Source organism: Coccinella septempunctata, chromosome 2, assembly GCF_907165205.1.
Source record: "Coccinella septempunctata chromosome 2, icCocSept1.1, whole genome shotgun sequence".
In the NCBI taxonomy this organism is placed as follows: domain Eukaryota; kingdom Metazoa; phylum Arthropoda; class Insecta; order Coleoptera; family Coccinellidae; genus Coccinella; species Coccinella septempunctata.
The window spans coordinates 23372637-23389605 of record NC_058190.1 but is presented as its reverse complement, the minus strand read 5'-3'; the positions used below and the strand labels follow the sequence as shown (position 1 = coordinate 23389605).

At 35.6% G+C, this 16969-nt stretch overlaps 1 protein-coding gene across 1 annotated transcript; it reads left to right on the top strand.

Annotated features, from left to right (window-relative positions):
* The first annotated feature begins 9916 nt into the window (after positions 1-9916).
* On the top strand, positions 9917-11134 carry LOC123307061 (craniofacial development protein 2-like). Its single transcript, XM_044889264.1, has one exon. The coding sequence runs from the start codon at positions 9917-9919 to the stop codon at positions 11132-11134; it is 1218 nt and encodes a 405-aa protein (XP_044745199.1).
* Positions 11135-16969: the final 5835 nt, after the last annotated feature.

Sequence of the window (16969 nt, the reverse complement as noted above, 5' to 3'; positions counted from 1 at the left end):
ACAATCCTATTTATTGAACGTAATTCCTTATGTAAATTTTTTTCAGAAAAAATAAGAAGAATCGGTTCGAAATTCAACATAAGAACTGTTTTTAAAACGCAAAATGATTTAAGATCTATATTAACAAAACTAAACCTTTGAACGAAAAACAAAAATCAAAAAATTGTATTTACGACATACCCTGTATTTGTGGTAAGACTCATACAGGTGAAACGTCCAGAGCTCTAGAAATAAGAAAACGCGAACATAAGAATAATATCATATTTGTTCTAATACGGGAGACCACATGATGGATTGGAATAACACTAAAATTTTAATGATGGAGCCAGACCATTATAAACGAAAGATTAAAGAGTCTACGTGTATTCTATTAGATCAATTAAATGAATCAACAATCGTTTCTATGCAGTCTCTGTTTCTATGTATTGACAATTAATGTCAAACTGAAGATACAATTCAGAAGATTTTCGAAAATTGATTCTTCGTCTGATGAAGGAGTCTGATTTAGACTCCGAAACGTTACAATATAAAATTATAATTTCAACGTTCTTTATTTTCAGTTCATTGTCAGGCAACAATTTTTTCTAGTTGATTTGCTCCTGACAAATTAGTGCAAGAATTTACGAAGGAGCAAATCGTTTATTTCATTTTCAATTGATATTGTTTCAGAGATTGGGAGTGAAAACCTAAAAAGTTTATTGAGAAACCTAAAAAGTTCATTAAGAAAAGCGATTATACTGGTGTATAGTTCTAACCCTGTATAATATTTGGGTGCGGGAAAGAAATGGCAGGTCTTTTTTCCAAACCGCTTGGGAAAATGACTCTTTGCGACTGAAATGCGTGCGGAAAAAGTGTTACGCCCACGCTTGCAGAAAAAATACCTTCATCAAACTGATTCGAAGTCTTTATGATTGTTGATGACTTAAGAAAAAATAAATAATCATACCTATATGTATAGGGGAGAGTTGGATAAAACGGGATAGCTAACGTTATATAACCCATAACTCCCTAAACAAGCCATTGATAACTGCAACTTCTGCACAATAACTTTTCTGGTGTCTTCTTTATACATTGACTATCGAGCATTCCTTCATTGTTTGATGATTATGTAGAAAAAGTAATATTTGTGATAAAAGGTAAAGTATCCTGTTTTGCACTCCTAGTCGGGTCAAATGGGATGATGTATGAATGAAAATGAAAATGATTAACAGAGTCAGATATATCTATTGAAATTGAAAACGGAACACCTTAGGAAACTCATACTTATAACAAAAAACAAATCAAGACGACAAAAATCGCACGAGTACGGATCAACATCATTCTCAACTCGGGCACAAGCTTCGTGAGACCAAATACGACAGTCCTGGCACATTACCCAACCGTCAGCACTCTTAGAGTTCAATTCTGAACAATAAATGCAGGTTACATCGGGTTCTTCTTCATTTTCTGAACTACCACAATTTTTGTTTTTTCCTCTCTTCTCTTTTGTCGACTTTTTGTTAGATATTATATTTTTTACCTTCTCTTTATTCTTGTTTATTACTGCCGATTCGTTTTTCTCGCATATTTCCCATCCTTCTTCAGACTTGTTGAACAAACATTCAAAATCTTTGTTGAAACCAATAGATCTCTTGGTTGGGCAAAATGGGATAGTATCCAGTTTTATCCGACTGCATGGTAACCCATTTTGCCCGACCGCGTCTTCCAAAATATTATTCAGGGTTTTTACGAGAATAAATATTTTTTTATATCTTTAAATATCACGAAATATAGTAAATCATTCAAATTTTCATATGAAATACTCATCGCTATTTATTTTCGTTATTCAGATTGAAAAATTCTCCATTAACTACCGGTAAAACTAAATAGTATAACACTACCTTCATGAATTGCAGCTTGTCAGACGTTACAGATTTACAATTCATTTGAATAATTAACTGCTATATTTGAAGATACCTTATCCACAGCGAGTTATACTACCAGTCGTCAAATGGCCCTGCTTAATTTCGAATATTGCCCGATGTCCCGTTTTACCGAACTATCCTGTTTTGTCCAACTCTTCCTCCCTACCTAACTTGTTCTTCAAATGGGAGGAATATCATCTCTGCGTCAAAAATCTCTGCTGATCAGTATGACGTTGTTAGAAATACCTTCAGTACTGAAATTTATAAAAGTCCAAATTTTCACCAGGTGATACCTTCGTCCAGGTCTTGTTTCAGAGTGAACCAGACGTCTCTTTATCGTTTTAAAATTTAGATACCTGCAAAAAATATGCTTCAGCGGGAAACATCAATTTCCTTAACTTTTGACGAGCAGCCTATCTCTTCTAATTAAATTTATCATTTGGATTTCCCAATGCTTCCTTGTCTTTCATATATCCTTGAAATGAATTTTAAATTATAAAGCTTCGTATGCGGTTGCGAATTTCTATTATATTCCTTCATGTCCTCATTTCCATTGAAGAAAACCACAGATGTGGTATAAAATGAGAATTGGAAAAACCCAAAATAACAAAGTATTCGTTGCTTACCGCTCCTAACGGCAACAAGAGCTGAAAAGAGGGTAGGAACCACTCAACCACCGTAGGACGGCAAGCACATCTAATGGGATAATTCAATAACTATAAGCGAATGCGGACGTCGAGACTGAAGCTGCAGGACCACGGTCCGGGATGTTCTTCCGCTGCCGGATTATTGGAACTGACACAAGAGGGGACAAGTAAGAGAATCCGAGGGATATTTCCACCCAGAGCCTGAGCCGTTAATGACATTACACTTGCAGATAAACATAATAGAAATGAACTATTTATTATATTCGACACGAATTAGAATCCGAGATTATTGAATTAAGGAGTAGAAAGCCCTTCGGCCCCCTCCGATATGTTACAACTATCTGATCGGCTGGAATGATATGATGAATTCTGCCTTATGTCAGAAAATTTTTGCAATTTGTCATAATAACTGGCTTGTGACATCCCGACACCAAGAAAGACATTTTCTTTTGAAGAAGATGTCGTTGAAAATTGTTAATTTTGAACGTACAATAATAACGTCATTTTTCGATTGAGAGGATAATCGAAAAGTTCTTTTTCTCCGCCAAGGAGAAGAAGTGTTACTATGCAAAATATGAATTGGTTATCATGAACAAAAAATCCTCTAATTCAAACGTCATTTTTATTCGTATACACTGAATGTATACTCCATTCACATTTATTTTAGCAGTCGGTTGGCCATGTTTTTGTAACTAGAACGGAGTTGGCACTCATGAAATGTCGTTAATGTCATAACGCCGTTGCCACAACTAATTCCAAAATATTACAAAAATGCCGAAAGTGATTGAAAAAGAAGCAAGACAGTTTCAAAAAGTGCTATTTAGAATTCAGGTCCGCTCATTCAAATAGTTATATCCTGATATTCTAAAATCCACAATACGTCAGACGGTAGCCAACATATTCAATGTATAAGAGAATTTATATAATGTTTCATCTGAATCTGAACATTCTAAACGACTTATATTTCAGCTGAATATTTCCACAATCAGAAAGATTGTGAATGAAGTGGATGACGAAAAATTTCTTTATATTGGGAGACCCAAAAAAGTGGTGGCATTTGAAAATTTTTTGTATGAGTGAATTAATGCGAAAAGTTTACTTCAGCATTTTCGATTAATGTCATCGTAGAATAACAAAAATTGATTTTTCTATTTTTCATTTGACCTGTCCTATACATTGTAAATGTCTCAAGCTTAGAACATAGAATATTCTATATTCTATATTCTATATTCTAAGGTCTCAAGGGATCAATAAATATATAATTATTATTATTATATTAATTGTTTATTCATGTGAAATTTTTGTTTAATGGTGAAGTTCCCCTTGCCTTGAAACTTCCTTTCACTTACATTGATGCAAGATGATTTTTGTTGAAGAATTTAACATTCTTGTAATTATCTGTAATTCCTTCGAGAGATACCCATTCCCAACTACTGCATCATGTGCATTTCATCTTCGGATTAATATTTTTGAAATCTACAATTGATGTAACGTATTCAAACTTTAGCCAAAGAAGAAGACCTGGGGCTCAGACAAAACCACTTTCTCAAAAACAAAAAAGTCTTCTTCAGGGCTCAGAAATGGACAATTTGATACAGAAACAATCAATATGACATAATAAAAATTTAGACGCATTACAAACGTGAATTTTAAATCATCTTAGATCTAGGTATACCTAGAATATCCAAACTTACCGTTTTTATTCAATGGTTTTATCGTCATATGTGATGAAAAACATTCGAAATATGTAACAATGATGTCAAAATTCATAACACACCATAGACATAGAGACATGGACTGTGCCTTCACTTTCTATCTGTGCATGAAATACGGTCAAAAAAAGTGACAAACAGAAACTGAACATCGGGCAAGCAGTTGTCTTTTACTAGAATTTTGATTGGTCCACACTCACCTCTATGTGAACAAAAAAGAGACAGGTAAATGCCCGATGATCATTTCTCTCTTTCTTTAAAATAGCCAATTTCATGCTGGCATTACTCAGTCCATGTCTCTATGTCTATGTAACACACAAATAGTGATCTCAAGAAGAAAGAAGCCGAGATAGTGAAAACAACGTAATGCATAGAACTAGAGAAAACAACCTTCCATTCAATTATTTTTCTTCTATTTTATTTATCATATAATAATAAGCGTGTTTAAATTATTCATATATGTTCTTTTATTGATCGATCGATTATCTTGTTTCATTGAAATCATTTAGATTAATAAGCGTTTTTTTAAGTTTGTTGCGATTCCTAATGTTGAATAGTTGAAAAGTGAAGATTTTTGTAAACATGCTCGGTTAATCCAGAATTATTATCTTTTTTTTTTCAAGGATTAAGTCTTTTTTGGGAATCTCTTTTGTGTTCATTTATTTGGTCCCTTATGTATCTACTTGTCGACAATAATTATTGCAAAACATTTTATAAATAACATGACTCAGCCATTTTTTTTGGGTTTCACCTTTCATCTTATGAAAAGCTTCCGAATCGTAGATACTATTAGGTTTGAATACCATATTTTCAAGTTTAATCTAGAAAATTTATCCATGATGTTATCGAATAAGTTTTCGATATTAGTCAGATTAAAATATTTTCTTGTTGGTCAATTGCATATCCACTATTAGCTGGAGTATCATGAGTTATATTCTCATTCAAAACTTTGTCGATTATTTTTTGTGGATAATTGTTTCTTTCCAAAATAGATTTTATTTTTGTTTAATTAAATTCATGGAATTCTTCATAAGATAGTTTCAATTCCTTGTGTTTGAAGTGAAATTGATTATATACGAAATGGTGTTTCAAATTGAAATTTAAAACTCTTTCCGGAAAAGAAGGTTTCAGGTACCAATCAGATGTAATTTTATTATCTTTTCTAAGCAAAAGAATATTCAAGAATGGTAAATTTTTGTGTTTCGACTTCAAGAGTAAATTTTATGTGTGGGTATATGTTATTCAAAGTTGTTAAGATATTGCTTATCCGAAGGTATAGACGTTTTTTTTTAAAGTTAATTCAGAAGAAAGTTTCCTAAGAGCTAAGTTCGGGATTTCCATCATAACTATCTCTGCCACTATTGGAGCAAGGCAATTTCCAATTCGCAAGCCAAAAACTTGTATGTAATATTTGTTATCAAATGTGAAAGAGCTGTTGTTAACGTAGAGATCCAAAATTTGTAAATACTCCTGAAAATTTTATGATATTATCAATGGTAGATAATGCAAGATCTAGAGGTATATCTGTAAAAAAATAAACTACATCTAGTGAAATCAATATGTGATTTTCAGGGAGAGTATTTATCTTCAAATAATCTAAAAGTTCAAATGAATTTTTTGTATATCTTTCATCTTTATGGAAAGCAAGATTCAGACCTTCTTCCTTTATAAAACTGCAACAGGATCATTTAGAAATCGTCGGAAACTCTACAGAAAGCAAAATGCAGAAACTGATTGGCAAACCCTCTCATGGAAGACACCAGAACAGGGTCAATCATGATTATGTCGACATATCTGCGTCGAACTACTACTGGTTGACTTTCGGAAAATTGTTTTCCGAAACAGCGGGCGACAACCAAGAATTAACTTCAATATATAAATTGAAGCAGTTCAACAGTTGTATTAACGGGATTAATGGAGGCCTACTGGGATCTCAATCATTCTTAAATCTACTATTATAAAATGGCTATATCTTTTTATAATGGCCGAATCGGAAAAATGGTGTAGGAAAAAATGTTTCTTTTGACCTCCAGAATCTGCTGAGAAAATATTTGTCCAAGTCAAAGACTCACCCTGTATACATGGTTTACGCTAAGTCCTTCAGGTAGGTGAAATGGTACCAATTTTTCTGAATGGATTTTCTGTTTTTTAATTATGGTTTCTCAGCAAGAATCGGCCACATAAATTCATAATGAGCGAAATAATGATTTTCTTTGAACTACCCAGCTGATGACACTTATCAAATCCCTCTTCAATTATAATAGTCTAAAGTCACAAAGGGAATAAGTGAATCCGAATCTGACAAACAGGTTCAATCAGTGTAAGAGCAACAACTACTCGACTCTCGGCCCCCTGATCGGAACGACCCCATCCTGATGGAAATGAAAAAGATTAGAGCAAAAGAGCTAGCTGTCCGGTCGATGTAATTAATTCAAGTATAAACATGCATACACAAGCGGACTCTGATCGGAAAGAACACACGGGTTCCAACATATGGCCGCCAATAAAACAAAATCAAGGCGGCAAGTGCAGTAATAAAACACTATCGACTGGATTAGCGCCCTCGTTCGACAACATGTGGCGGATTCTTCCGACTCGCTGGATTCTTTGTGCTGCCCGAGACGAGGATTAGGGCACGATTAGGTACTCCATACATTTTTTCACGATAATCGTGATTTTTAGCCTGGGGATTCGACATCGTCATATTTGGTTGAACATCAGTTGTAATGAATAAATTACGTAACGCTGGGGGTTGTTTCCAGTTCATAACGCATGCCCTTTGGACGCACAGGGGCATCATATGAATTATTAAGAGATTGCAGGTACTGTATGATATGATTATTTCATTGGTAGATATATAATAACGTAAGCCACCGTGTATTGAGCTTTTAGGCGAAGTGCAGCGGAGATCGGAGCAGTTGTTTGTAGTCAGAGGTTGCGTTCAAAAACTTATTCCGAGAGTAGAGTATAGTCTAAAGCCCATTTGTAACAGCCAAGAATTCTCTCGAGAATTCTCTACAAAATTATGGAAGAAAACGGCAGAGATTATTTTGTATTCAACTGAACAGTGAATTCTACCGAGAGTAAGTATGTAACTGCAGAGACTTTTTCTTTTCTTTTTGTTTCTTCCCTTTTTCCGCCTTTTTGTAGATTCATTTCCGGCAACGGGATACATCAATGGATGGATGGAACTGCAGAGACTTTACGGCGCATGAATTTACGAGTAAATTCTATAGAAAATTCTTGACTGTTGCAAACATACTTGAAGCCCGTTTGTAACAACCGAGAATTCTCTGGAGAATTCTCTACAAAATTTTGGTATAAAAACGGTAGAGATTATTTTGTAAGCAACAGAATAGTGAATTCTACCGAAAGTGCGTATGTAACGGCGCATGAATTCTCTTGAACATTCTCGGCTGTTACAAACGGGCTTTAGATAATAGCTAGCAACATTTACGAGCAAGAATTTTAGAAAGGCTGATTCTTCAATATATGTAATATACAGGGTGTGGCGTAATGAATGGATAATATGGTGCCTGCGGGTAAAGGACCTTATGGCGGTTCATAAAAATATATTTTATGTTCAGTAAAAGTCCCTTGGATTTCGAGATATTGGGGATTTTCGAAAATTCAACAAAATTATACTTGTTTTGCAGGCGAGACTCCAAATGAAGGAATTTTTTGGATAGTATTCCTGGATAGATACTCTATCGAATGTAATTTTTTATATTTGGGGCGCATGAATAGTTTCTCATAAAAAAAAACATCTAACACAAATTTTCCGATTTGCTCATTTTTTTTCCTAAGTTCAACCTAGTGTGGTGTAAAAATTAACATGGTTACCTGAGTGCCAATGCAAAAAATAACATGCCCATTTCATTGAGATACCAAAATGGTATAAATCTCTGTGTTTTCAGCATTTATTACAAAATGAATTCCTATTGCAATTAGTCGACACCTAGTTTAATGTAAACCCTGTTTCTTAAATTTTTAGCAGCTAAAATGAGAAATGAAAGCAGAATAAAGCAATCATCCATAAGAAGGTATAGAGCATGTACTAAAGCTGATGATGACCACTTAGAGCACCTTTTGTAAAATTTGATTCAATGAAACGATACTTATTTCAAAATTGTTGATATGCAATAAAGCAATGATGACTGTAGACTGTAGATGATGACTGTAGACTGTAGAGCATGTATTAGAACTCATGGTGGCCAATTTGAACATCATTTGTGAAACTTTATTCAATGAAACGATATTTTAAAATTGGTACTTTGTCTCCTTTTCTTTCATTATTGAACCCCACCGTTGTCAATATTTTCAAGTTAATTTCAAGTAATGAAGTAAATTTCAGCATTTTTGTAACAAACGTCTTGACTGAATGTAATAGGAATTAATTTTTAGCTTTTTTTCTTAATTACAAAAGTAGCTAAAATTCACTTCATTACTTGAAATTCGCTTAAAAATTATTAACTTTATAAGTATAGGGCTTAATAATGAAAGAATACGAGAGAAAAAAACAATCTTAAAATATCGTTTCAGGAGCTCTACTAGATGCTTTACAACTTGTAATGAATGATAATTATTGCTTTATTTTGCTTGCAAGTTTCATTTCAGTTGCTAAAAATTCAAGAAAAAGGTTTACTGGTTTACATCAAACTCTGCCTTGACTCATTGTAATAGAAATTTATTTTGTATTCAATGCTGGAAATATAGTGATTATATATACCATTCCAGAATCTCAGTGAAACAGGCATGTTTTTTCTTGCTTTGGTACTCAGGTAATCATATCATTGTTTACACCACGCTAGGTTGAACGTATTAGGAAAAAAAATATGCAAAACGGAAAATTTGAGTTAGATCTTTTTTTATGAAAAACTGTTTATGCGCCCCAAAAATAATAAATTACATTCGATTGCGCATCTATCCAGGAATACTATCCAAAAAACAGTTTGAAAAAATTCCTTCATTAGGTGTCTTGCATGCAAAACGAGTGGCGAAAGGTGCAATGCCCTAGAATTTTCGAAAATCCCCAATATCACGAAACCCAAGGGACTTTTACTATTTATATTTTCAAGAACCGTCATAAGGTCCTCTATCCGCAAGCACCATATTATCCATTCATTACGCCACACCCTGTATATATTATATAAACATATTCAATTATGTGGCTACTAAAGGCTGGTATAGGATCTCAGAGGCAATATGTCCTGTCGATGGTCATTTTGCAATAAAACTCTGGGTAATGTCCTCTGTTTTCCGGCGAAAGGGCCGGAGACTCTAGGAATAGAGTTCAGCTCTACCAGCAAATCCTACTATCACGTCCTCGAAGGCAGGTCGCCTCGTAGTAGCTGGGTACAGATCGTGCAAGTATGTACGTGATGGATCTGACGAGAGAGGGTGAAAGGCGAGTTTCTGGCGCCTAAAAACTGGAACATATCGACTAAGGGAGCACACCCCAACAGAAAAGCCTGGTCCTCCAAGGATGGGGGTTTGGGCGTTGGGCCAGCTACCCAGCATCAGTAAAATCATTAATTATGCTACTTTTGCTTTCAACAAGCCTCGGAATGGGAATGGATTTATACGGCGACGCCTGGCGAGAAAACGGACTATGCGGATGATAACTTGGAATGTGCAGGGGATATCAAATAAGATGCATGAAATTTTGTTGGCCTTGGATGAGGGTGGTGCAGACCTTGCTGTTCTGACGGAAACTAAGAGAAAGGGTAGAGGCAATGAGGACCTAGACAACTACATACATTTGTGGTCAGGCGTGGACAAATCGCGGAGAGCAGCGGCTGGAGTCTCTATCCTCATCAACAAACGTCACAAGAACTATATCAAGACATATGAGTACAGATCGGAAAGAATCATGACCTTAACGCTTTCTATATATGGTTACGATACCACAGTGATAGCGGTGTATGCACCCACAGATGATTCTACACAACAGCTTAAGGACGATTTCTATGCTGATTTATCAGGGATTTTGGATGCTATTCCTCATCACCGGGAGGTTATTCTTACTGGAGACCTAAACGCAAGAGTCGGATCAAGGTTCGACCATGATGTGGTAGGGCAGTTCTGTGAGATATGTGTTAACAACTCTGGAGAGATGCTTGTGAACTTCTGTGCTCAAAGCTCTTTGAAAATCCTGAATGGGTTCTTTGAGCATAAAAAAATACACAGATACACTTGGGAGAGACCATCTCTACATCAGAAATCTGTTCTGGATTATTTCATATGTAGACAGAGAAGTCGGTTCGGGTGGCAGGATTGCAGAGTGAAAAGAGGTCCAAACTGTGGATCCGATCATTACATGGTGGAGGCTAAGATGGTATGTCCTTTTGTTATGAAACAACCGAGTAAACAGCCGGAAAATGAAGAACAACAGAAATTACCTAAGGAACAGAGATGGAATTTATGCCTGTTGCAGCAGGAAAGTATAAGAACCCTATATCAAAGACGACTAGCAGAAGAGCTTAGAACTAGACTGCCAAACAATAACGTGGAAACTGAATATGAAAACATAAAAGCTGCACTACAATCAGCTGCAATGCAAGCTCTGGGTCCAATGCCGGTCAGAAAAATGAAGAGAAAACCTCCATGGTTCACAGAGGAAATAAAAAAACTAATAGAGGATAAAAATAACTTATTTAACAACTGGTTAGCAAATAAAAATCAAAACAGTCGAGACAGATATAGGAGCAAGAATAGAGAGCTGAAGAAGAAAATCAAAGAAACTAAGGACCGATTCTGGGAGGAGAAATGTTACCAAATTGAAAACTATATAGGTGGAGCACAATCAACGGAGGTCTGGAGAACAATTAGATCACTCAAAACCAATGAGACGAATAAAACACAAATATAATTGACATGAAGGACTGGGAAGATCATTAAAAAACGCTTTTAACGGAAAACAGAGACTACGCAAGGAATGAAGCAGAAGAAGGATATAGCCATGATCACCATAACCATAATATGACAATAACTATAGAAGAAACGCATCAACAACTGAAGAGAATGAAGAATGGAAGATCTCCCGGCCCTGGAAATGTACCGATAGAGTTGGTCAAGTATGGAGGTACAGAGATAGTCAAGAGACTGACGACTTTTTTGAATATATGTTGTAATACGATAACAACCCCAAAAGAATGGAAACATGCACACCTAGTTTCGATTTTTAAGAAAGGAGACCGGAGGGATCCCAATTGCTACAGAGGCCTCAGTATTACCAGCAGCTTGAGCCGCCTTTACGGTAAAATTTTGAGCTTTAAACTCAGCAAGGAGATGGACAGTAGCATAAGTGAACAGCAATCTGATTTTAGAATGGGACGTTCATGTCTGGACAACCTGTTTGTATTGCAACAACTGGCAGAGAAAAAAATATCGACAGGAGAAGAGGTACACATGGTCTTCGTAGATTTAGAAAAGGCCTATGATACTATTTGTAATATATTGGGGAAATATTGAAATTCATTGGCACATGCCCATTTATTGTTAGAACATATGTGAGCTACCTTTCATTTTGTGGAATGCAATTTAATTTCAATATGTGTCTAGATTTGGAAATAAACGTTTAAAACGAAAGAGTATCTTTCTAAACTAGTCCAAAGACATTACACTATTCCCCGTCAGAAACTCTGGGAAGCATTGAAAATATTGAAGATCAATGAACAAATGCTGTTGATTATCCAAGAAATATACAGGGATAATACTGCCTCTATCAGAAGTGGCAAACAGTTATCCATGCCAATTAATATATCAAAGGGGCTGAAGCAGGGGTGTAGTTTGTCGCCTCTGTTGTTTAACCTTTATGTCGAGGTGGTGTTGGCTAGATGGAGGAGGAGCTGCGGAGAGATGGGCATACCTGTGGGGGAGCACAAATTATTCTCATTGAACTTTGCAGACGATCAGGTCATCCTGGCACAGGATTCGTTCGATATTGGATATATGATCAGAAAATTATACACGGAATATGAACAGTGGGGCCTGAGCGTGAATCTGAAGAAGATCGAATATCTGGTTGTAAACAGTGAAGCGGATTTTGAGGTGCTCATCGACGAAGACACGAAAATAAAACAAGTAGATCAGTTCAAATACTTAGGTGCGGTCGTGGACAGAAATGGCATTGGCGGAGTCGAGATAAGGCAGAGAATTCAGGGAGCAAGAAGGATTATTGGTTGCCTTAACTCTTTGTGGTGGGATAGAGGAATCTCCAATCGTACGAAGATACGAGTAGGAAGAGCGATGGTGGAATCAACTCTGTGTTATGGAAGTGAGTTGTGGACCATTAACACAGACCTAAAGCGCAGACTGAACGCAGTTGAGATGGACTACCTAAGACGGAGTGCGAGAACATCAAGGCTGCAACATGTCACCAATGATAGCATAAGAGATCGGTTACAGGCCAAAGAAACAGTAATGGACCGAATCGAAATCAGGAGTCTGAGATGGTTTGGACACTTAATGAGAATGCCCGAATATCGGTGGCCTAGGAGGTTATTTGAATGGGTCCCACCAGGACGTAGGAAAAGAGGCAGACCAAGACGTTCTTGGAATGAGGGAGTGTACCAATCTATGGAACAGAGGCAGTTGAACGTGGAACTGACACAGGATCGCGAGGCTTGGAGAAGAGGACTGGGTAGACGGCACTAGGCTGTATCTTACTAATATGCGATGTATCATATTATTAAGCCCAGAAATATATATATATATATATATATATTCAATTATGTAATGTAAAACATGAATAACAACAATACGAAGACAATACCTTATCATACAAAGTTGAAAACATAGTCGTATCGAATAAAATAATTAGGAGACGAGATGAAAGGCTGAAACGTGCATAATCCCTTTGAATTAAATGAAATTTTATATTATTATACACTACTACTACTAGACAAAAAACCGGACAAACAAAATGTTGACCGAATTCATTTTGGAACGACTTTTTCTGTTGTCTATTTGTAGTCTATCTCATCTAGTTTATCACCTGATGTCGAGTCTGCGGGAATTTCAATTGAATTTGATGGTATACAGGGTAGAACTGAAAATTTTAATTGAATTTGACGATATACAGGGTAGAACTGAAAATAGCAATTTCCTTTAAATTTCTGAAAACTCTGTGGAGGTAATTAGTGACGCAATGATGGGCCTTCAAATAAGTCACGTCAATAGCTCTTTCCTATAGGGAGATTAGATTTTTCAAAAGAAACTGTGCGATTTATAACTATGCTACAGTCCATCGATTTCAGAGGGCAAGAAATTGATGAAGTAAAAAAAGAAAATGATAAAAACAGCTTCATATAATATATCATCAGCTTTTCTTGAAAGAGCTCAGGCATAACTTAGGAGGCAGTGCAGTAGTACCTACATACGATTCAGGATCAACACGATCGACATTGGTTGCTTTACGGACCCTACTCCAAATACGGAAATGTGCCACATCTTTGAGCAATAGCCTGAATTGCGAACTGATACAGTTAAAACATAGAAATTACCACGCGAAAGGTAATATTAGAAATGAGGAAGTATCTAAAGCTGTGTACTTGGAAAATTCTAAGATGAAGTCAAGGAGTTTGTATCTCAGCAAGTATATTTATTTTTTGGTAGAACGTTTTCGGCTACAATAGGGTAACCATCTTCAGTACCACTGAAACACATAAACATTAAAGGTCCCAAGAACGTCTGGGTCAGTCTATAACTTACATGTCAAACTAATAATAAAGAGTATCTAAATGATTACAATTGACGTTAAGGATGGTAACATTTTCGAATTACGAATTACGAATTATTGTGCTGATGGCAAAAACCGAAAATGTTACCATCCTTAACGTCAATTGTAATCATTTAGATACTCTTTATTATTAGTTTGACATGTAAGTTATAGACTGACCCAGACGTTCTTGGGACCTTTAATGTTTATGTGTTTCAGTGGTACTGAAGATGGTTACCCTATTGTAGCCGAAAACGTTCTACCAAAAAATAAATATACTTGCTGAGATACAAACTCCTTGACTTCATCTTAATATTAGAAATATTGAATAATTTTCAATTATTCCTGAATTTCAGCGTGATTTTTTTTATATATTACTATGAAAATTTTTGCAATATATAAAGAATTGAATATCCAATGTCACCCTGCCGATATTTTTATCGAAATATGCTGAAAAACCATCGAAAAATGATTGTAAAAACAAGTTTTATAGACACTGAAGTTCAACTTATTTTTTAATTATGAAACCAACTAAATTGGAGAAAAAAAGACGGGGCGACATCAAGAAGTCCTTTTACTTCAATGAAAAAAAAATCAAGGCTTAACGTACAAAATTGAAACCGTAAATTAAGAACTAGTAAATGCTGTTTTTGAATGGAGATTCTCGAGGTATTACTTTCCCTTAAGTAAAGTCACGACTGAGGAGAAATTCATACATTATCCCTATAAATTGTTGAGCAGTGTATTTGAAAATATATTTCGTAGAACCACGGAGAAGGCTAGATTGAAATATTCAGAAATATCTACTGCAAGTGATGACAAATATAACATAAACATCCGAAAATTTTACTCTAACATTAGTCATTTTTGATAACTTCTATCTAAGTTTTCTATTTGTTTTAAGATGTATGAGCAGGTATTGAAAAAAAATTGTGAGAAATAAGTGTCGCTTATTCTGAACACACTTCTGGTGATTAAAATGCAGTGCCTTATTTTTTTCATAAATATTCAGTTAGACCCCCTTCCGAATAAAACAACTGTCTGTGCCTTTGCACAGGTTGTGAATTCGGACAAGCAGCAAATGTTACTGGCTTTATATCAGAGCTTTCCTATTATTTCATCAAAACACACGATTTCCATGTGACTATCCTGAACCATCATGAAACTCTGGGTTACCCTAATCAATGTTATAATAGCAGAAACATAAGGCCTGTTTTGGTTCGCTTTTAGGATGGTTCCAGAACGGTTCAAAACAGTCGCATATTTATTTATTCAGCGTAAGCTCGCGCGTAGCATGCGTGTAGCTTCCCACACCATTGCTGCTCCACTACTTTGAACCTATTCAGAACCGCCTCAAGTGCGAACCAAAACAAAGCTATAGACTTGGAATGTATGGTTTTGGAAATTCGTACTATACTGACATGAACCAAGCCTTCTTTCTAGATCCCACATAATCTATATTTCATTCTTATTTCTACTTCAATATAATAAATTTTCCAGCAATGTCCACCACAAGAATGAAACAATAGCTATTTGTGATCTGTATATAGATACACTGAGAGAGAAGCCTGAGGAGGAAATGATCTCCACTTCCGGCGTCGACCGGAAACTGGCAGGCTATTAGCTAGACCGACGTCCTCTAGCCTGATGACCTACGGGAATCTAGATTGTGCCCCATTTTCGCCGATGTCCTGAATGATTACCCTGATTGTCGACTAGTTTTTGCTTATGTGGATTGATGTCAGGAAATGACACGAAGTATTCCATGAAAGGAGAAGTTTATTGGTCATCAGTTAATCAATTGGGGGCTAGAATTTTCAGTGGACAAAGGCGTGGAATGTATTGAAATGCGGTTTTCCACAGAAAGAAAAAAACTGAAGAACACTGTTAGTTTGATGGAAGGTTTAATGATGGTTACGAGGAAAGACCGAAGTCCACTTTTGGCAATTTTAAAGTATTTCCTTCGCCCACCTGAAGATGCTATTTTGATACCCAAACATGTGTTATGGTTTGAAAACTCATTTTTGTGAAAATCGAATAATCTGTTTCAAGTTCAATTATGGATTTTCAGCAAGTATCGGCGACATCAGTCCAATATACAATTCATGTTTTAATCGAGATTTCAATGCACTGGCTACGCCGAAAAACCAATGCTACCCACAAATAGAATAAGTTGAATACTTCTGTGTTTGGTTGCCCATGACAATTATGCATCAATAAGAAATTATACTATTAAAATTGGTCATTTATAGGCGGTTTCGTGTAAATTAAACAGTGCAATCTATATGAGGTCATCGGAAAAATGATTTTATTTGTATGTCGCATTGCTTTTCGGAGTAGCGGGTACATGGAGGGAAGATTTTTCTTCTTCTTCTTCTTCTTTCTTCTTTTTTTTTTTGTTAATTCATAAGAAATTTATTTATCATAGATGCTGTGTTAGGAAATTTTGGATGTCATGAAACATAAAAAATAATAGATATACTCCATTCACTTTTATTTTAGCACTCGGTTGGCCATGGAAATTTGACACATTTCACTCTGTAAAGTACGAAAATGTGGGGGTTATGAAACTTGTCAAAACATTTTTGGGTTTTGAATCAACGCTATGTTGCCCGTTCTACGTAAAAGTTTCTGTTATTAAGTATTTTATCACAATTTCGAATCTCTTGGGAAAATATGTGACGAACATAATTGAAGTTTATACAAACTGATTGAAGGCATACCAAATCCAGTTATTTGCATGGAAAATACAAGAGATCAGTATAATATTATAATATGCACTAGCTTGAGGAGAGTTAATGTTCATTATCTTCTTTGGCTGAAGTTTCAATACGTTACATCAGTTGTAGATTTCAAAAATATTAACCCGAAGATAAAATGCATATGATGCATTGGTTGGGAATGGGTATCTCCCGAAGGAATTAACAGATAATTACAAGAATGTTAAATTCTTCAACAAAAATCATCTTGCATCAATATAAGTAA

Bases quoted from the DNA above. Each gene is read 5' to 3' on its own strand.
- LOC123307061 (XM_044889264.1), top strand. From the start codon at position 9,917: ATGCATGAAATTTTGTTGGCCTTGGATGAGGGTGGTGCAGACCTTGCT.